The sequence below is a fragment of the Parasteatoda tepidariorum genome, chromosome 8 (assembly GCF_982258835.1).
Source record: "Parasteatoda tepidariorum strain Cologne lab strain chromosome 8, Ptep-v5.0, whole genome shotgun sequence".
In the NCBI taxonomy this organism is placed as follows: domain Eukaryota; kingdom Metazoa; phylum Arthropoda; class Arachnida; order Araneae; family Theridiidae; genus Parasteatoda; species Parasteatoda tepidariorum.
The window spans coordinates 65,532,673-65,555,714 of record NC_141762.1 but is presented as its reverse complement, the minus strand read 5'-3'; the positions used below and the strand labels follow the sequence as shown (position 1 = coordinate 65,555,714).

General features: G+C 28.6%; 1 protein-coding gene across 4 annotated transcripts in view; it reads left to right on the top strand.

The window, feature by feature from the left end:
• LOC107450782 (glutamate receptor ionotropic, kainate 2-like) overlaps window positions 1-23,042 on the top strand; it is a 99,066-nt gene that overhangs the window by 41,425 nt on the left and 34,599 nt on the right. For all 4 annotated transcript variants that reach the window (XM_071181264.2, XM_071181262.2, XM_071181265.2 and 1 more), the window contains exons 3-7: window positions 7,535-7,786; window positions 10,254-10,429; window positions 12,856-12,909; window positions 20,411-20,575; window positions 21,350-21,502. In XM_071181264.2, the coding sequence (XP_071037365.1) occupies window positions 7,535-7,786; window positions 10,254-10,429; window positions 12,856-12,909; window positions 20,411-20,575; window positions 21,350-21,502 (800 nt within the window). The remainder of the gene's footprint in view (window positions 1-7,534; window positions 7,787-10,253; window positions 10,430-12,855; window positions 12,910-20,410; window positions 20,576-21,349; window positions 21,503-23,042) is intronic.

Sequence of the window (23,042 nt, the reverse complement as noted above, 5' to 3'; positions counted from 1 at the left end):
ACAAAATTTAACAATGAATAAATATTTTTTTTTCTATAACCTGCCTAAGACTTAAAAAAAAAATCTTATTTCACTAACCATAATTCAGATTCATTTTGCGAAAAAAGACGAAAAGCAGCTCCAGACCAATGAATTCAACTGCCTAATTTAAACCCTAATTTATGTCTGTTATTGATGAGACAAATAATAAATTTCATTCTTTTTTGTAAATGTTTCTAAATTAAATTTTTCACAGTATCTTCACTGTTTTCTTCAGATCGAGGTTCTTTCGAGAAAAGGTTCCGTAACCGAGAAAAATTGGGAACCGCTGTGATGTAGAATCACTTTCATGAAACTATACTGAAATTATATAAATTCAAATTACTTTTTATACAGCAGCCTTGATTTTAACGCATAAAATAAAAATAAAGAACAATGTAATTAGTATACGTTACTAATTCATACATTTGATTATTATATTGTTATACATATGTTACTAATACATTTGATTATTTACTTAAGAATATGGGGATTTCTTTTTTCGTTTATTTTGTGTTTTAAATATAAAGACACATTGCAGAAAAATTCTACTTAAAATTTCAAAGATATTTTAAGACTTAAACATTTTACAAAACATTCAATAAGCATTTACGACTACTAAACAAAAAATAATGTTTGTTATGCTTGTTTTAAAGAAACATATTCTTACTTAGTTTGCCATAGTTATTGAAAACAAGATAAATCTAATATTAAAAAAATGACATAAAAAACAACTTTTTTAAAATTTTAATTAAATTTCTTACTTGTACAAGCAAACATAATTTTTAAAAAACTGTATATTTTCGCAAAGACTTCTTCTATTACTTGTAAATAAATTAAATGTTAGCATTAATGAACTGCACATATTGTATTAAAATAAACAAAATAATCTTTCAGTTTTACGCATGTTAAATATTTTTGTGTTAAAAACTCTAAGTCTTAATTTTGGTTTCATCACAAAAAATAATATTGCATTTAAAATGATTTTAAAGAAGTTAACACCACAATTTTGGCCTTAACTGTAACATTCACCAAATGTATTATTACTGAGATAGTAATTTTTTATTTTTTATTTTTATTTTGGAGGGTCTTTAAAAAATTAAAGCTGTTTTATACATTTATTTACCCCAAGATAATGCTATTCTATTTAATTACTTTTTATTACTTAGTTAATTTTTTTATTACTACTTATACTCTTCGCTTAAAAGATATGAGCTAAAAATAACAAAATGATTTAGATCCAAAAACAATTTTTTACTGAAAGGTTTTTTCTTCGATTCTTTAAGAAAATTAGTGACATTTTTATTGAATTTGGCAGATTTGATACATTGTTACGAAAAAAAATAGTTTAAGCCGAGGAAAAAATTGAAAGGACAACAAACCTCTTCAACTAATCCAAAAAAAAAAGCCTCTATGAAACAAAAGTACAAGTAAAAATGAAACAAAAACGCAAACTTCTTTCAAAGGTTGTGCCCTTTGAAAAATTGAGTATCAAAATGTGAAAAAGATATTTTTAAGAAGGGTATAAAGTTTAGCTTTCCTTTTACTTTGTAATCCTTTAAAGAATAAAGTTTAATAAAATGGAATTAAAATTGGAGCTTTAAAAGCAAAAAAGAGCTTCATTTTAATGAATATTTTGTTTTATTTTTAATAGACGTAATGCTAATTATATATACATATTATATTAATTATAAAAATTAATAAATAAAAAATTGGTTTGTTCTTTTTGGAAGAGAGATACCTTAAACGTATATTATCAGTCATATTGTTTATTTAGTTTATAAACATCTCTACGTTTTTTTTTATCTAGACGATGAAAACATTATGTAGTTACATTTGAAAAATAGTTTGTCTTTTTAATTCCCATTGGATAAGGAAGACATGTCTTTTTAGAGAAGAATATATAAATGGGGCATTTTTGTATCTTCAATTTATCGTAGCACTCAGATTTAAACTAATCTCCATTGCTTCAATTTTATTAATAAAATAAATCAGTGCTCAAATTTTGACTTTGTGTCTCAAAATCAGAGATATTTCTTATACTTCAGTACGCATTTTTATTTAGACATTTTTAAAACAAAAGCAAAATAGAATTCCCTTTTTGGAATTAAGATCTTCTTGATCATCGACATGGATATCTGCTTCAAAATGTATCCCTTTCCTAACCATTTAAGAAATAGTTTGTATTAAAATAATGTGCATTAGAATCATGTTTGATAGAAATACGTAGATTTTATCGCGTCTGGATAAAATCTACGTGTCTACTATAATCTAGCATGTAATAAATTTAAACATTTTTACTTTGTTAAAATGTTTGAATTTATTACATGCTTTGCATTTCATATTTTGTATTAGGTGATTGCAAGCCTGTATTGATTGATTTTGTATTAGGTACCTGACTTAAAAACACAACTGTTTTTTACTTATATTTTTTTAAGTATAGATACTTGTCTAACACATAGTATTTCTCAATAAATAATAAATATCTCTTTATTTTTCAAAACACATTTCAAATTTTTTTTTCTGAATAGAATTGAGTATTTGCTGATCTGAATCCCCTACGGATTCTTTTAAATGCTTAAACACGAATCATTTTATTTTCCCTTCAATTTTATTTTTGTCGATAGAATAAAATACCTGAAAATGTCAATTGAAAAGACAAGGTGTGTGACCTGCGATCAAAGAAAACTTTCAATTGACCAAATATAATTTATTTATCTTCAGCCTTAATTCATTTGACATGCTCGCATAACTTTTACACACTTACTTATAATCGATATTGGGCTACAATTTTACTAGACACACAACAGCATTGAGAACATTATTTAACATAAAAACTTTATAATAGATTGATTATATGTAATCACCTGGTAATCAGAAAATATTTTGATTCTGAATTAAATCATTTTATACTAAAAGTCAAAACTGAAAACAACTTTATGAAGCTTTTGTTTTGTCTGTCATCAGTAATTTCAAAGTTTATTATTTTTTTTTCTGGGAACCTCTAGTCTTCAAATCTTACAAAGATATTATTGTCACTAGATGAACTTGTTCTGTCTAAACTGAAGGCAGATATTATAAAGTTTCTTTGCAATTGGTTCAAGAACTAGTAATTTAATTGGCTGCATTGCCCTTTAGAATGATGAAATACTAATTTAATCTGTCGGCTTTTATCATGTATCCAACAGGCATCTGGCATCTATACAATCTACTATCTAATCTGGCATCTATACATTTAAATCACGGTTGCTCAATAGAAAGAACGTTCGCCTCCCAATCATGTAGCCCAGGTTCGAATCTCAGAGGCGGCAGGTTGATACGAATTCTACTCCCAACTCCCACTGACTACAGCGTTAAAGCAAAATTCTCAGTGGTAGACAAATCATGGGTTAGAATCCCCTCACCGTCAGGCTAACCGTGGGATATTTTTGTGGCTTTTCACTCCATGTAACGCAAATGCCGGTTAGCTCCATCTAAGAGTCCTCCCCAAACGCTAGTTTATCCCAATGCTTGATCCAAGAGTTCCCGTATCTTCTGAGTTGGGCTCAAAATTACAAGGCTACGGAGTTTAACAGAATTGCTTAATGCAGAATTGGGTCAACTGTTGGTTGAATCGAATCTTCAATATATTCTATTTTAACTGATTCCGAAGAAGAAAAGCTTAAAAATGAGTTTCCCCGCTGATTAAAAAACTTAGTGTTGAGCTGATAGGACATGAGAAAATAACGCTTCACACAAAGTTTAAAAAAATGGGTTAATTTTGAGTTGCGATTTTGTAGAAAAGCAGACAGACGATTAACTCTTAAAATGGCAAAAATATTGCATATAAGTGAATGCTATTTTTTATTTCTGAAATCAATTTTCAAAGTTCTAGTAGTCAAAAATGTGCAGAAAATTTTTTATCAAGATTTTAAAAAAATACTTCAATTTTATTACTCAATCAGTTTTTTTATTATGAGACTGTCCATGTTAGTAGTAGTGGAAGAATGAAAAATATCTGATTTCCTTTACAGAGAATTATTTTACTGCAAACAACATGATATAGGCAGTTTCTTTTCAAGTTATTTTTGATCAAGAAGGAACACCCAAAGGCACTATTCCCCTTTTCGAGATTTGTTAAGTGTAATCAAAATAACGCGTGGTTCCTTGCAAGAACACCACATACTGGAGGCATTCTATGCGAGTGTTTTTAGGAAATATATTTCATCCAGTGTCAGTCATACATAAATAGTTCGATAAAGAACTCTTTAAATCTTCCAAGAACTGAAGAACACAGTGGTGAGCTAATATGACATGAGAATACCGAAACTCTCGCAGTGTTTACAAGAGCGGGTCAATAATGAGTAGCAATTTTGTAGAAAAACAGACAAGCGATTAACTCTTAAAATGGCAAACATTCCATTAGATTTTTATTAACATTCTAAAATAATCTTTAATAGCCTTACAAACACTCTAAAGTAATCTAAAATAATTTTAATTCTAAATAAGTTTACTTATTTTCATGAGATGATGTATTTTAAGCGAACCCATATAGGTAGTCGTGGACAAATGAAAAATATCGATATCCTTTACGGAGAATTTCTTTGCCGTAAACAATAAGGTACAAACAGTTTTTTTTTCCCAAGCTGTTTTCAATCGAGAAAGAACACCCAAAGGCACTATTTCCTTTTTGGAGATTTGTTAACTGTAAACAAAATGGCGTGTGCGTCCATGCTAAAATCCCAAATACTGGGAGATATTCTATGCAAATATTCTTAGGAAATATATTCGTCCCAGTGACGGTCATGGATAAACATTTCTATAAAGAATTCTTTAAATCTTCCATGGACGGAAAAACAAATCGTGCTGTTGTATGTTTTTGCGCAGCTCTACGTATGTATATAGAATTGTATGATTGCGTTTAAAACGAAGAGCGCATTTCTTCTTTTAAAAAATAAAATAAAAATTTCGCTTTTGTTTTAGTATGATTGCTTCAGATAACTTTAAACGAAAGTTTTTGCTTTTGCTTTTAAAGGTTTGAACTGTGTGTGAGTTGAAAGAATTTAAATTAAAAATTCACAATAATTTTTGATTAACACTTTTATGAATGGTAGTATTTTTTCAACACATTATTCTTCAGTACTTTTCTATTTATAACTGTAATTACAAGTACTTGGGAGTTTTCAAGTTACGATAATTTTTACCAGAAATTATTCAGACACATAAAATGATTTCATTGGTAATAAGCGAATCGTGATAAAAAATCGTAAAAAAATTAAGTAGAAAATTTGAAAATTTTAAATCGTATTTTAAAATTGTGATAAAGATAAATCGAAAACAATCTCCTGAAAATTTTAAAATGAGTCTTATCATTATATTACTCTACCTTTTGAAAAAATCCTGAAATCACGGAGACATTCTAGTACACCGAGAAAAAAAATATAGTTAAATTTGACCGAATGTAGTAAAAGTTACCGTGTTTTTCGTTCTAAGGGAGCATTAATATCTCGGAAATTTTTACCGAAGTGCTTTGATAATGATTTTGCTAGATTAAGCACCAAAACTTGTTGTTTTTTTACCATGTATTTGGGTTTATAATATATTTGTAGTAAATGAAGTAAAATTTATAATTTTATCATCATACTTTAAAGCATGGCATAAAACGATTTATTCGGTTAAATTTACTTCCCAGTTTTGAAATTATTGCTAAATATGTGGCAATGTCGTATGGTAATACCACTTGTTGAAGAAGTAACAAAAGTCACTGAATTCGAATTAAATTTATTGATACTGTTTTGTTTTATTTCAATAAATAAAACGAATACGCAAAGTCAAAAATAAATAAGTTGAAGTATCCAAGTTATTACTTCCTCGTTTTAATGAATTTTTAGTGTGGTAAATCGTTGATCTAAATAAAGATCCAAAACTATGATTTTGAAAACCAAAATTTTCTGTAAACCGTTACTATACGAACGGAAAAAAACTACTAAATGAATTTTTGAAATATCGTGCACTTTGGTTTCATTATGCATAATTGCGTTTTTTTGTTTTTTGACATAAGAAATGTCATTTTCAGACAGTATGGCAATTTTTCTGTTTTTCTTTTTCAGGGTTCTTTGACTACTTTTTTTTAAATATTTTAAAATCCATTGTATGTAGCATATCCATCTAGCTTTCTAAGAAATATATTAAATCTTTAAACTATGCCATTAAATTAAGTCATTAAACTACGACATTAAAATTATGACATTTTATTTGTGAATAAAAAGAATCTATCATTTAGTGTTCAAAATTCCAATATTGAAATTAAAACGCTTTTAAATAATTAACGCAAATGATGTCTGAAATTTGAAATCAAATGTTTAATTTATCATTATCAATACACCATCTTGCGTGATAGATGTTGGCATCCATTTGCACACTAGAATTGATTCGAACTAAAATCGACAAAACCGATTATAGAATTTACATGTCGTTATTAATAAATAACTTCAAAATAAATGGATCTGTTTTGAGGACGTTTGATTTCGCTTTAGAAATTTTTAAAATTCTGATACAGCATTAACTAGTTTGAAAACGCAATAAATGTTCTTAGCGTTTTTCCTAATCCATAAATTAAGTAATTCGGTTAGAAAGAAACATTTGATCCTGTTTTGCTTTTTAAAGAAAATAAAAAGAATGCAATATATTTATTCAATGAATAAATAGCCTCGCTAATTTAAATGAATTCTAAAAAGGGATATTTTGAAGGTTTAAGGTCCTTTTACAGACTTGACATTCTACTCTCGTTTGAGTAAGCGGTGATTTAACATTTTGTCGTAGACGATTTTTGTGTGAAAAGTGCAAGTTTCTCATGAAATGATCTAAGGAGTACCTCAACTGACAGTGTTAGAAGTAACAATTGAGAAGTTACAGAAAGTTACATAGAGTTAGAAATTCCTTACTGCATACTAATGAGGAAAAACCAAATTCTGTTTAATAAAAAACCAAAATATTTTAAACCATTGGTGAAGAAATTTTTCTGTTCATGAGGTAAAGGTATCCCAGAATTTCTGTATTTTAAGTTATAGTTCTATTTAGTAAAAATTGCAAAATTAAAAAGAAAATTTAATCGAATAAATTATTTTCATGTCATATTTTAAGATATTCTAATGGAACTACTAAACTTTAATACATTTTGTCATATTAGAGCTTCGGTAAAAATTAATGGGTGTTTGGTATTCCCATAGAGTCAGAAATACGGTAAAATTTTACATATTCTAGTAGATATAACCATACTTTTTTTCGGTGTCAGTTCCATATAGTAATTTTGAAATATTAAAAAAAATTGATGCGTAAACAAGCATTCATAAACTTTTTTTAAAATTGTAACAATATAATTTTATATACTTTTCGGAAATTTATATTTGATATTAACTTCTGATTTTATCAGTATTTGAATAAATAAAATAGTACGTAATGGTTTTTAAGTAGATCATATTTAAATATTGTTTTAAGAATTGCTTAACGATCTACAATTTTTTTATACTCCTTTCAGCCTGCCAACAAGTCAACTCTGGCGTAAGCGCCATCTTTGGTCCTCAAAATGCTCTTATGGGAAGTCATATTCAAAGTTTATGTGATGCTTTAGATATCCCCCACATAGAAGCCAGATTAGATGTCGAGCCTGAGGTGAAAGAATTTTCCATCAATTTATTTCCGAGTCCCTGGCTGCTGGGTCGAGCCCTTAGAGATCTGACGAAGTACCTCAACTGGACAAAAGTGGCCATAATTTATGAGGACGACAATGGTACTGCATAACGTTGTTCTGATCTTCTAAAAATAACATATTATAATCATGTTTTCATACTGATAATAATTCGAAATTTATAATGTACAGTGCAAGCATTCTTTGAAGTTTCAAAGATAGCAATTTATAAAAACACATAACTAAAATGTACAGCATGAATGCAATAATGTGGCTTACAGAGGCAACTGAATTAGGAATTAGTTCTGTTGTTGTTGTTTCTAATGACACTTGCCAAACTAACAAGCATGCTTGGTGAAACCGAGCAAATTTAAGGCAGAGTGTGAGCTTCTTGTTGTTCAGTGGCGCCATTTATGACCAAGAATTCGACTTCTGCCGCACCATGCGTCGCACCCGTTTATAGGGCGGACCCATTCATACATCCATTCATTCATCTACAGATCGTAATTTTGACCTGAATCAGATAACTATCGATCCAGTATCGCCAGTATTGATTTGTTATGGGAACAGGGAGTACTTTTGCGACTCGCCAGATTTAACGTGCACCAGTCACTTCACCACACGGGGAGTCTTCGGCCGGAGGGGTTCGAACCCACGAGCTCTCGGACATGGGCCCAGCGCCCTACCGACCAGGCCATCACTGCCCAGAATTAGTTCTTCTCTGTCGTAATTGAAAACGACGTAAAAAAATCTGCTATTACTAATTACTACTAACTATGAAATGAAATAAGCTCTTTTCAATACTAAACAAGAATTTCGCTCATGAATGTTTATAATAAAACTTTTTTAGATACACATATGCGTTTTTCACACCAATTTTACAGTTATAAAAATGTTTTGCTATGTCTTTAATTGGTGTTTTTTTCACATAATGCTTGAATATTCGTAGTGTATGAGCTTTGAATGGTGGACACACAGTTATATATGATTCTACACAGTTATATATGATTTTATCGATAAAGTCATAATTACTTTTATTTTTTTAATATTAATTCTCAAGTTAGATTTGCTTAAATTGTATTGCGGGAGCACTCCTCTCCACACTAGCTACTTAGAACATATGTCCCAAAAATGATAGATGGTTACAGAAATACAGTAAGGAAAAATAAAAAATTTATGAAAACGTATGGTTTGCTGCGTTCTGTTTCAGGAGCAAAATTTTTTTTCGTATCTAAATGTCAAATTGTGCTGAAATTTCCCAACAGTTAAGCTTCTACAAACGGTCGTTATTTTGAAACCATTGCTTTATCAAAAGATTATCTTTGTCAGCCGATCTATATCTCCTAACGAACTTGGTACTTAGTTTCAAAACTCCGTGAAAAACAAATTAACTAGATTTCTATATCGAACGCAGCAAACCATACATTTCTATATCAAACATTCCTTTAAAATTTAATTAATTTCTTAAATCAGCCGCCATTTTTAGAACACCCTGTGATTATTGCTTGCAAAAACTATTTGTTATTTAGTAATTACAACTAGAGACATTAGTTGTCCAGAAATCACTACTGAAACCGGTAATTACTTCTTGGATAAAAGTAGCCCAATAAAAAAAATTTGCTAAGGCTATTAGTAACCCACTAAAAATGACTTAATAAGGCTATAAGTAACCCACTAATTACTACTTACTAAGGCAATTCGTTAGCCACTAATCATTGTACAAAATAAGTATCCCAAAAATGAAAGATGGTTATAAAAAGACATTGAAGAAAACTGAAAAAAAAAATAGAAACGTACGGTTTGCTGCATTCTGCTTAGTTATTTATTAATATTACTAGAGATATGAGTTGCCCAGAAATCAGTACATTGTACATTAACCGGTAATTACTACTTACTAAGGCTATTAGTCATCCACCAATTACTACTATTGTTTCCAATGCCATTTGCCAATACCAGCAAGCCTGATTGATTAAGCAAAGCGAAGGTAAGGCAGAGGGTGCATTTCTTGTTTTTTAATTTCGAAATCTATGACCAGGAATACGACTTTAGCTACACACACGTCACAGTCCGTTTATAGGGCGAGCCCATTCAGTCATTTACAGATCGTAATTTTTACCTGGACCAGAGAACGATCAATCACCAATTCAGTACCAAAGTGGTATGATTTTTATGGGAACATGAATGACTATGTGACCCGATTGACTTAACGCGCTCCAGTCACAATTGACTACACGGGGAGTTTTCAGCGGGAGTCTTCGAACTCACGAGTTCTGGGACATGGACCCAACGCCCACCCAACAAGGCTAATCTCCACTTATTAAGGCTATTAGTTACCCTCGAATTACTACTTACTATAGCTTTTATTTACCTACTAATTACTAATGCTATTACTTACCCCCTAATTAATACTTACTAACGTTTTTAATCACCCACTTATTACTAACGTTCTTAATTGCTCACTAACTAAATATATTAATTACCAGTCAATTTCTACTTACAATGGCTAGATTAATTAGTTTCTCAGAGGGATCAAATTGTGTTTTAACAATTTAATGTTAATTTTTCTCAGCCCTCATCAACTTACAAGAGCTTCTGAAGTTGCCAGTTCCAAAAAATGTCCAATATGTGTTTCGCAAGACGGACCAACAAGGGTTTCGGGACGTTCTGAGGGACATCAAAGGACGCGGCATTTATAGTATCGTCGTTGACACGAAACCCGACAATCTGCCACATTTGCTCAAAGCAGTAAGTACATAATCTGTAAGTGCTCTCTACCAATTTATTAAACATTTATTAATATTATATCTTGAAAATAAAACAACAATACTGAAAAGGGAATTAGTTGCCATTACAGCAGATTGTCTGTCAAAAAATAGTTCAGACTAAACGTAGTAGTATTTAAATTTGTAAAACATCCAATAACTTATCAAACGTTCATATTTTCCGCGTGTTATTGAATTGCTGAATATTTGGTAAAAATAACTCGTAGCATGGCTATCAGTATGTTTTTTATACAAATATAAATTGATTAATGTCATTGTAGATTGATTTGGACAATAAATCAGTATTTTTTTAAAGCAGAGTTGGTAGGACATATACCAGTAATGCTGAAACTTGCCTTTTTCTACGTACCTCTTCTCGGCATCTAAATAAGACATTGTATCAGTTTTTTTTTCACCGAATATTTACATACACATGTTTACGCTAGGATGACTGTTATAACATATCCTTTGCTGAATTTCTTTTTTTGAATATAAGCTAAGAACTTATAATTTCTTGGCACTGAAACATTATCACAGTATACAACCAATATAATCTCAAATATCCCCAAAAAATGTCAAAGCAATATCTTACGTACTTTCTTAGAAAAGGTACATCGAAAAAAGTTAGTTTCATTATTATTGATATATACCCTACCTACTCCTCTGAAATTGGGTCTTTTTAGATAAATGGTAATTTTTCATCGAAGGGAAGGAACTGTAAGTAACTAATCATATTTACTACTTAGGCAAGAAGAGTGACTAGTAAAGGTAAGGAGTAATTCAATTCTAGGAGGATACGCATCAAGTCAAAACGTTGCAGCGGACATTTAGCGATTCACGAAATATTTCTTTTTAAGTCTTAGGACTTAAGTAACGAATTTCTAGTTACAGAGTTTAATTTCCGTTAGAATATTGAATTTACTGAAACCAGATATTGATATTTAGTGTGATTGCATTAAAATTATTTTAATAGTGTAAAAAAGGCGTATTAGAGCAGTGTGATTCCGGTTTTGTTTTCAGTCTGTTATAGAAAATTAAAATTAAGATTGATCAATAAAGTTTAAATAAGAAAAATTTGTATTAATACTGATTGAAATTTTAGAATTTAACTACAAAAAAAATGTATGATGTAATTTCGAATTCTGCTATCCCCTTTTCTCTGTTTCTGAAAATTCCATAAATCTAATTGCTAAAATATTTCATTCAGTTTATTATCAGTCAGTAAAATACCTGAATTTATTTTCTTTCAAAATTAGTAATATTAGCATATGTATAAATCGATACTTTAATTTCCAACATTCTGCATGGAATTTCAAATAAATTAAGAAAAAGAAGAAAAACAAAACATAATACAAACGATAATGCTGTTCCAGTTTTCTGTTTGCATTTCTTTTGCTGTTGAATAAACTATTCAAAAGACACAACTTGATTAAAAATATATTTTATACGATGCACTGTTGTAAACTGAAAGTTATTTAACATTTTTTGAACTCAGGAAATGTCAAGTTTATTTTTAGTAAGTAGTTTAATTTGTCATGAAAAAAGTTTAAATGCAATTTGGATGATATTCCGATATATTTTACTTTTAAGGAAAAAAATCTATAATACGGCATTTTTCTTGACTTATTTTAAACAGATCTTACCAAGTAAAAAAAAATTATTGTTCGTAATACTTTCACAAATTGTTCATACATATTTGCTAAGCGTTTGCTCACATTACATAATTTTATAATAGTTGTTAAATTTTTATATAATAACAGAAACAATTATTTTATCCAGCATATATTTTTATCAACAGTAAAATAATTCTTTTGTTTGTAGTAACATTTATTAGAAATGATAACAAAATCCAATTCATGGTAAATGACTTCGTTTTAAATATGGGTAATTTTGAGATGCGATTGCAGAACAAAAATCATATTGCTTTAAAATTTTTAAGCATTCAATCAATGAATCAAAAGTCAGTCTACCAATTTCTGCATTTACGAAAAAGAATATATAATTAAAAGCATTAATCTTATCAAAAACAGCCGATTTTTCCTTTTAATTTCTACTTTTTTTTAATTTTACCTATTAAATAGATCACATAATGATAAAATGAAAACATAGATGGTAATTGTGCAATCTATTAAGCAATTTATCTTCTTAACTTGTCTTCTTATAAGCCAAAAATATTAATTTGATTTTCACGACAAGCTCTATCTGTATTCATTCATATTATACTTCATTTAAATCATAGTTCGAACATATAGATTTTTGTTTTATGTTTACAATTGATAATTAAACTTGGCATATAACCCGTGACTTATATGCCAAGCCAGAAGTTATGTATTTTTCTTATTATATTTACATTTTTGCAATTATACGCTAAATGTCTCTAATAAATTATACTTTAATAATATATTCCAGATTTTGCAAGTGCAAATGAATGACTATAAGTATTATTACCATTTCACAACATTGGTAAGTGTACTTTTACGTATTTTAAATATTTCTGGTATTAAAACTACATTTTCGTTAAAGACGAAAAAATAATTTGCTTTCACGATATTACCCTAATAAAATAAAATTTCTTTAGAAAACCGCTCACTAAGAATAGTCATGGGCTGATCTTCTTTAAATAAAATCTCCCGCTTTTTATCTGAGTCAAGCTGAATACCGTTATTCATAAGGAGTGAAAAGTTAATGATCAATTGTTAGTTGTTTGATGCACTCTACTAAAGCAGACACAGAGCTGAAGAACATGAGTCACAATTAACAAATATTTAATTTTTCCAATTTTTATTTACTTATTTCTATTCATCACCCTTCTTAGTGATGTTATATTATAATGATAATTAATATTGTATTTTAAAAATTCAAACCACCAAAGCAAAGATCATCTGCATTCATAATGCATGTCATGCATTCATAATGCATGTCATGCATTCATAATGCATATCATGCATTCATAATGTATATGTAATCACGCTGTTGCTCTTGGGCTACACATTAACGGCAAAAATTACCGAAATCAAGCAATTTTCACTGATATATATCCCTTTCAATAGACCATAAATAGTCTATAACCATAGAACCTATAATGAGTACTTCAGTACTAATTAAAAAAGCACCATATAACGCACTACTATTGTTTTCTATTTAATAATTGCCTTACATCAACAATAATATGGGAATTGCCAACTTCTCCCCTAAACAAATATATACATTATCTTCATTGATTTTGATTTTAAACACATTTTGTTCAATTGCCGTTGATTTTAAATTATTAATTTTTATAGCAGCACATTTTAAGACACAGAAAAATATGTAAAAAGTTTCCGCTCGAATGCTATATATATAAAAAGCTACGTGCTTTTTTATCATTTTATTATTATTAATGCCACTCTAACCAAAACGCCTTTAGCGCCACGCTGCGCCAATAAGCTTAACTACTAGTAAGATAGGAGAGTTATTTGAGTTCTTTTATTTTTGAATGAATTTATTGAGATCTTTGTAATCGTTTGGTTATTTGCTTTGTTTTAGCTCGTCAAAATTATTACATGTTTTTTTTTTATTTAAGAATGATATGTGTTTGTAGACGCACATTCATTTAGTTAAATAATTTATTATTTATTTTAAGTATTTCATATTTTTTTATTAGTTTATTTTTTTGTTTTTATATTTATTTCAATTTTGAATATACTCCGTATTAAATAGGATAACAAGCATCCTAATTATTTTAAACTAAAGGAAGAATTATTCAAAAAAGCGTTATTAATCCAGATTCCTTTTCATTTCTCTATTTATTGTAGAATTTATTAAATGACGGAAATAAAATAGAGGAAGTGTGAAAAAAAATTTTACGTATAATAGAACTTTTATATAAAATCAAATATTTGGAATAGTTAAGAAAAAATCCATGTTTCTACATAAATTCACAGAAAGAAAAGAGTTCAAAACACTAACGTTAATCCCCGTCTTCCAATACTAATTCAATTACTTATATCGAAGTGAAACGCTAAAACTCTACTTTATAACATTAAATCAAAAAGAATTTTTATTCATTCTTGCTGCAACTGTAAATAAATAAATTAAAATATGTCAAGCACACTACTTTAGATATTGTAGAATGTCAACTATTCAAATTTATTGTATCAACTACCGTTCTTTATAATTGCTGCAAGAGCTTGCATGGGACCATTTGGCCTGTAGAAACTTCCACAAAACGTCGTGAAGACATCAGGGAGGGATCGTCATTAAGTACTGTTTTAAAAACGTAATAAAACATATTAGCCTGTGTGTCCACATCGTTTGTCAAACCACTGGACTTCCTGTTAAGATGTCAATTACAAACGGTTGCTAGGGTGGTTAAGCGTTAGATAGCGGTAGATTTTGGCGTGATATAAAATAATCAGATAGTAATCTTTCTTGATATATATTAAACAGAAATAGGATTATAATGAACAGTAAAAGTGTCCATATGTTTCACCACAACATCAAATTTACCGTTTTGAAATAACTTTAAATGCAACGATCAAATTCAACTAAAACATATACACGTGATACTGAATTCTCGAAAGCAGCCTCTGAAAGTATTAGCCCTTCACACACTTGAAGTTTTTTAACGTACCTCAACCGATGACACGCGAAAATCTTCTATTTGGTTTATATGACTACGAATCTTAAACACACCCAATATCAACTTGAGGAGTTTTATTAGTTACAAAATTATTTTTTACAATGCATTGCCACTATTTCAGTTTATTTGGTATCTATTTAAGAGACACTAATTACCATGGTATCAATAGTGGTTATGACACAATTCAACTAACCATCAATAACTTTTAGCGATTTTTTAAGCTTCTCCTAAACAAATTAGTACTCTTTCTCTATTAATTTTTCTTTCAAGTGCATATTTTTTTATTTCATTTAGTTTCCATTACCTAGTTAGTTAAGCGTCATTTACGTCAAAATTATTATGGCGATAATTTACTGTTCTCCTAAAAGAATTATTATCTATTCACCATTAATTCTGATTTTTAGTACATACCTTATTTTTTTATTTCAATTCGTACCTATTAAAGATAATTAAATATTAATGGCGTAAATAATATGTAGATGATTTTTTAAGGTTCCTCTAAGTGAATAAGTAACTTTTCTACATTGTTTTTCACATAACTTTTTATTTTATTTTAATAGTTTTTGATTCTAAAATATTTAATTTTCTAAGCATCATTTTAAAAGCATAACTTTTAACAAAATAAAATAAGAACCTGCTTTGAGATAACTAAACTGGTACCTTTGTCATTGAGTGTATTTTATCTAACCATGAACTAAAATACTTAAAACTGAACCCCTCTGACAGCATCACGATGATTTCTAAACGTTTCCCCTGGGCCAACGTGCCCTTGCTCTTTTTATCAATACTTTAAAGAAACAATATGTTGATAGAGAAAATTTGAATAGTTGACTCTCTACAGTTATAACTTTTCTGAGTCTATAACTCTTGAATCTCTGGCATATTTTTCTCTACCATTATCTCATGGACGATGATTACATTTATAGCATAAAGGAATGAAATACATCTCCAAGCATGATTAGTTTTAAAGTAGTGTTTTTTTTTTCTTTCTTTATTCCAATAAAAATTATTGAATACTGATAGGATTCTGTGGATTTATGTATTCTTTTCGAATATGGCGTGTTACTGCAGGAACGTAAAATTTTCTGATCAATTCTGATCTGTTTTATTCCAGATTTTATTTCTATTATACGTAAATAGTGTTTTTGTCATATTTTATTGTTTATTCTCTTCTATCAGATAATAAATTCTTCTATAAGAATCAAAAAGAAAAAATCCGCATCACTAAACCTTTCCAGCATTTATTCTTTTTTTAGTTTATAAGCGACGGATTAATGGCGCATTTCACCCACGCTAATGTGTATTTTATTCAGCATAAAATTAATTTAAGATCAAGAAAAATGGGGAGAAATTAAAATATTTAAAATAAATCGTAATTTATTTTTCTAAAGGTGTTTTTGTCTTCATTAACACAGACATTCTTAAACAATTAATATCTAAGCATATTATGGCTCTAAAACAAAACAAATAACCTAACAATTACAAAGAACTTCTGAAATAAAAATAATAATAAAATAATAATAAATGCTGGAAAAAAACGCATCAATCTTGCGTAACTTGTAGTTAAGATATTTTCCATTGCGTTACGTAAATTCCGTTTGAGCTAGGTTGTTGCTATTTTTTTCCGCTTCGAAAAAAGTACGCGCTGTTTATATGCATGCTCTAGTATTAGAGTGGAAACTCTCTGTCTATTTCTGTTTGGACATTGTAAATAAAAAGTAAGTAAGGATTAAAAAATATGCGATAAACTTCTTTTATAGAGCTTCAATATGAGCTACAAGCTAGCGAATATACTGATGTTATCATTACATTGTTTGATAAAACGGAATCATTAATAGTCTAATTTAAAACAAAAACTAGTTCAGAACCAATGAGAAAATTAGACTTTCAACCGTCTCTACCGAGCAATTTAATTGAAATATTTGAACTGTTTCTTGGAATGGGGGCTAACGTTGCCCCTCCTACACACTTTCCAAATTTCAGGCAGCTAGCAGAAGTTGTTCTGAAGTTCTAAGTGAGACACACAGAGACAAGGTTTTCATTTTATTGTTATAGATGTAGTACTTTAAGTCAGGATGGCTCAGTGGTGAAGGCGCTGAACAGTCATTGTGAAAAACTGGGGTTCGATCCTTAGCGGTGGTTTCAAGCCCACCCAGCTTCAGATCTATGGGTACCTGCTTATCTGGTAATTAAAGGCTATCTGTGTCCACAATGCAACAATTATGCCGTTAGTCACGAAATTGTACAGCCTTAACCTCAATGACGTCCTGACCCACTGCGGACTTTTGCGGGAATTCTTCTTTAGTTATAGTATTTAATGCTCATTCTCAAATCAAAAGCTTTACAGAAGAGTGCAGATTTATTTTTAGAATGAACAAGAAAATATTTAAACATGGAGGAAAAAATTCTGGTAAAATTATCGTACAGTATTACGTGATTAAAAAACTAATTCGCTTAAAAAATGTATAATTATGAACTAACAATCAACCAAGGTTTAAGCGCTCATAAGCAGGCGCCCTTATTTGAGATCTTCAGCCATGTCGGCTGTTATTTCCTAGTTATGTATTTTTGAAGTAAAATAAGCTTTGAAAAGGGTAACATCATACCACTTCAGTGTCTGGGGATTATTTATTTAATACCGTACAGAATGCTGATGATTTTTTTGAAGAAAAAAAAGCCATAGCTCTGGTAATAATATTACGATATTTATTTACGGTATTTAAACCATTCATTTAATAATTTTTCGTCCTCATGATAATTGTTAACCGGAAATTCCCGTTTTCAAAACTTATCGTTATGTATTTATCTTCACATTTAGTAAAAAATACAAATCTGAAAGTTAACAAAATAACTACCGTGCTCTAAAATATCATTATAAAATTGGCATATTTTACCACATTTACCTAATTTTTACTGCATATTATGAAACAATATTTTAAAGTAAATTTTATCAAAATGATTACTAAAACACTTCGGTAGGAAAAAATTTACGAGATTTTTAGTGCTGTCATAGAGCTAGAAACACGGTAAATTATACCATATTCTGATAATTTCAATTGTACTTTTTTCTCAGTAATTAATCTAGAAATGTCAAAATTCAATATAAAAATTTCTAAGTCTTTTCTACAACACAATTCTGTATTTTTTTAAAGTACGTTTTTTCTTATAGTTTATAGAAATAAAAAAGTTTAAAACTTATTTGAAAAAAACATTGAAGAATTTTAGTTTTTAAAAAGTATTCGCATATAATGTATTTTTGCATTTTATATTTTTATAATAGTAATGTATGGTTGATACACTTCAAAGCCCATACTTTTTCTGAAATCGTAGAATGTTTCACGAAATATTATATTCATTAAACACAGTAACATCATGTTTAAATTCAAAAATTATTTCTTTCAAATATTGTGAGTGAATAATTTTATTTTTTTTGTGTGCTTTTGTTTAGTTTAGAAATATTTCATAATACATGCGAAATAAAATTTAATGCAAAATGAAAATAGAATAAATTTATTTAACGTTCATCATTTAATTAACGTCAATTAAATTCACAAAAAAACAAGTTTCACGCCTAGCTATAAAAAGAAGAAGAAATAAATTACGCATTGAAGTAATGCAATTTTTCACGAGTCTAATTTGAATGCAAATACACACAACTCTTTAAAATATCGTGCTTAAAAGAAATTCTAAAGCACACTTCAATTTTCTATTAGTATGAGAAAAACATGTCTTTCTGTAGTTAATAGTTATGAAATTTCATGCAACTATCTACTAACTTTTAAATTGTCATCCTTTCTTTGGTTTGTATTCGCAAAATATGTTTCTTTTGACATAAACTTAAATCTTTATGAAAAATATACGATAATGATTCAAAACAGTAGTATTTATTTCAAATATCAAAATACATTTTGAATTATATATCAGTGAGCAAAGAGCTTAAAAAGATAATACTTAAAAATTTTGCCTAAGAATTAACTACATAGAATTTGTATTTTCCTTAAATCTCGAAGACATATCAAATTGCCAGTTAAACTCAAATGCTTTGAATTTTAAACAATTATAATTACATTTTGTAGACAATGTCAATTTCAATCTAAGCATTCAAGAAATGTAAATACTAAAGATTGGTATTCATGTCGAGGTAAATGCATTATTTTAAGGATTTTTAAATCTAAATGCAAAACTTTTAGTTCAATTCCACTTCTATTATGTACTTAGTATTCTATATGCAAATAATTTATCTGAAATGAAAAAAAATATTAATTTAGTTGTAAAGAAAAAGCTTTTAGAAAATTCTCGTTTCATATTAAGTGAAATAGTCAAAATATTTCAGTGTAAAAGGAACTGTTTTAAAATAAATTCTTAATGCTTTCGGATCAGTATTTCCATTGCACTCATACTCTTTCATTTAATCTTCGTAATTGATTAAGTGGTTGAATTTTCTTTTTTTTCTTCCTTCAAGTCTTCTTAATGGCCTTGATATTCTATTTTAAACACTTATTAGAAAACAAATATTTGCTTTCTCGATAACTTAAAGTGTGTAACTTAAAATCCTTGAAAATTTTTAAAGGTTATACTTAACATAAAACTAATAAAATGTTACAAGGTCTTCGTCTCGTTAAAGTGTATTATTATCAGATCTTATTTTACTCTTTTTTTTATTTTTAAACTGTGATCAGTTCTTATAAGCAGACGATTTTCTGACGAAGAGAATAGAAGACCTGTTAAAAGAATTATTTTCAATTCATGGTAGACAGTTTATTCCAATTATTTTTCTTTTACTTAACAATTTGCTTTATTTCCTCTGAAGGATTTGAAACTTAAATTAATTTACATTTTACACTTAATTTGTGCTGAAAATAACCTTTCAATGCCTGAACTGTCTATTTTTATTAACTTCCGTTTAAAACTTCTTGATTTTACTCAACTCTATTTAAAAATTATTGTAAAATTTTAGTTTTATTTGCATCGTTGTTAATCATTAATACCACTCCCTATAGTAAGTGTAAACATAAAACTGCTATATATACAATTAATTTGTTATGGGATTCCTTGTACTAACATTAAGTATGCAACTGCTACGCATGCTATAAGCATGTAATGTGCTCCCCTAAAATAACTACAAGTGTACTGCTGTACATACTATACGCATTTCATATGATTTCATGTAATAACTATAACTATATAACTGTTATAGATAGTATAAACATGTAATATAATTCTCTATACTATTGAGAATGTAACTGTTCTTTATACAATAAGAATGTAATGCAATACAAATTGTAAGTAAATCTATAAGCAATCATAAGTAACCATAAGTATGTTTTTCACCGTATTTTTCAGGATGTAGAGACTTATAACTTAGAAGATTTTAAATACAATTTTGTGAATATGACAGCATTTAGAATCATAGACACAGATTATTGTGGTGCGAAGAATACTCTAAAAGATATGGAAAAATTCCAATCTATAGGTCACCATATTATAAATAGAACAAATGTTATAAAGGTAAGTTGTTACCAATGAACAATAGCTTTTACATCCTATATGTAAATTTTTAATAGAGTATTTTATTTCGATCGTTTAATTCTTATATAATAAAGAAAGATTCATAATTTACGCCTTTTATATTAGCATATTGAAATAGTTTTACTTTGAACAACTGCTATATACAATTCAAGTCTATTTCTTTAGAAAAAAAAATTATTTATAGCAAGTGCATGCTTTATAAGAATCGACTAGACGCAGAGCACAAAATTTGCTCTTTTTTTATGTAACGAATATAAAAAGATATTTTTATAAGAAAAATATCAAAAAATCTCTTCTTTCCTCCAATAAACTTCGAAATATTTCTGAACTGATTAGATCCGCTTAAATTATACACTTTCTGAACAGCTTTTAATGCATTCCAAGAATTAAAAAAAAAACACATCAGAATAACTTTAGGATAAAAGGAATTAAGCTGACATGATGTATTACCATTAAATGCTCATATTTTTTTTTTCTAAATTCTTTTACTATTATCTATGGTATTCGAAATTAAATTTGTAAAATAAATCTTAAAAAATTACTTTAAAAGCAAAGTATTGAATACTCTATTTAAATGTTAAAAAGGCCTGGTGTAAAATGCTGAAAAGGTCATTATATTGGGATAAAACAGGAAACAAATTGAAACTGTTCATTCTTTTTAATTTTACAAAGAAGACAATATATTGACAAATATATTAGTACAGAAGACAATATATTAGTACAATATATTGTTTTTTTTTTTTTTACTTTTAGACCGAGCCAGCCCTTATCTACGATTCCGTGTACGCTCTAGCGTGGGGCTTAAATGCCTTGCAGGGTGGGGCTACCCTCCGTCCAGCCAATGTGTCTTGTGAAGAAGAAGTGCCCTGGACAGACGGAAGCAGTCTCTTCAACTATGTTAATTCAGTACGTAACATTTCCTTCTGTTTAATTTTATATTAAATTTGTCACAACTAAAATGAAGTTGAGATCAATTTATAAAGAATAAAAAGAATTTTTTAAATATACAAAAAACCATTTCGGTACAATCTCGGTAAAAGTTTGATTGTAATATTGAGCTATATTATTGGTAGCTTGAATCTTATTTATTCATATTTGATGTGACTGTTTTCAGGCACAAAAATAAATTATATTTTCTTTGAAAATAAAAATGTAATATCGTAAGTTTGAAACGTTCAATCTTTTGAACCGAAATGCTGTTTAGTTCAACCATTTATTAAAGTTCTAAGATATGTCAATGATACTCACTTAAGTTTTTACTGTTATCATCAATACCAAAATGCAGAATGTACACAAACGTAGTGTTCGTCATTTTCCTTGAATAAGTATGTCATTATTGTATTTATTTTTTGATATTTAATAGAAATATCGATTAAGTATATGTTTTAATAATTTAACTCAACCTTTGTCCATAACAAGGTAGTTTTCCTATTTCATAATTTCACCAAATATTTTTATAAGTCAAGAGAGTAGCTTGAAAAATTTTAAATATTGCTAAGGATTAAAAAGTTATTAAAACGTTATTAAGTCAGGTAGAAAAATATGTTCCCTCACGTTAAATATGATTAGTGTAAAACTGTATCTACGGTTAAAAAAAAATTTACTAGAAAATTACATGGAAGGAAACATCACGAAAGCCTCCCACGATTAGTCCAAATGTATGGGGATTTTAACCCATGTTTGTCTTATTACTACTGAATATATTTCATATTAGAAGATATCTCATATCAGAATTCATATCATGTAGCTACAACTGGATTCGAACCTCGGTTACCTCATTGCTGGGTGACTAACTCTCTATCCCCTGGGCTGATAAACTTGTATATGTATATATATATATATATATATATATATATATATATATATATATATATATATATATATATATATATATATATATATATATATATACACAGAAAAACGTTCAGCGGCCTCCATCTGCAGTATTGTTGTAAAAAAATGTATTTATCCCTCTCGATATCTTCATTTCATAGGCTCACAATTGACTTCAAAAGAAAGAAACTTCAATTTATATCAAAAGTTACAAAAATATAAATAGGTAAAGCAAAGAAAATTGAAGTAAAAGGGAATAGAAGTTGCCAGAAACAATTCTTAACCTTTATTGGAATGCTAAAAAATATAAAGGAGAGATAAGAGCCGTTTCCAATTTGAACTGTTATACAATATCATGTTATCATCGTTAATGTTTCGACTACCCAAATTGTCTAACCCACTAGACTAATTCCATAAGTCCCTTAACTTCCATAAAACAGACAACAGGAGAGGTTTAAAATCAATGCTTGAAATATTTTTCACTTTAAGCAAATAATAAGAGTCTTCCGCCCCTGTTCATATAAGAGACAAGTCAAGTGACCATTGGTATACGCATTGCTGCCTTTTAAATTTCTCAGGGCATTTTCTGTAAACTATTCACGTAAAAAGGCGG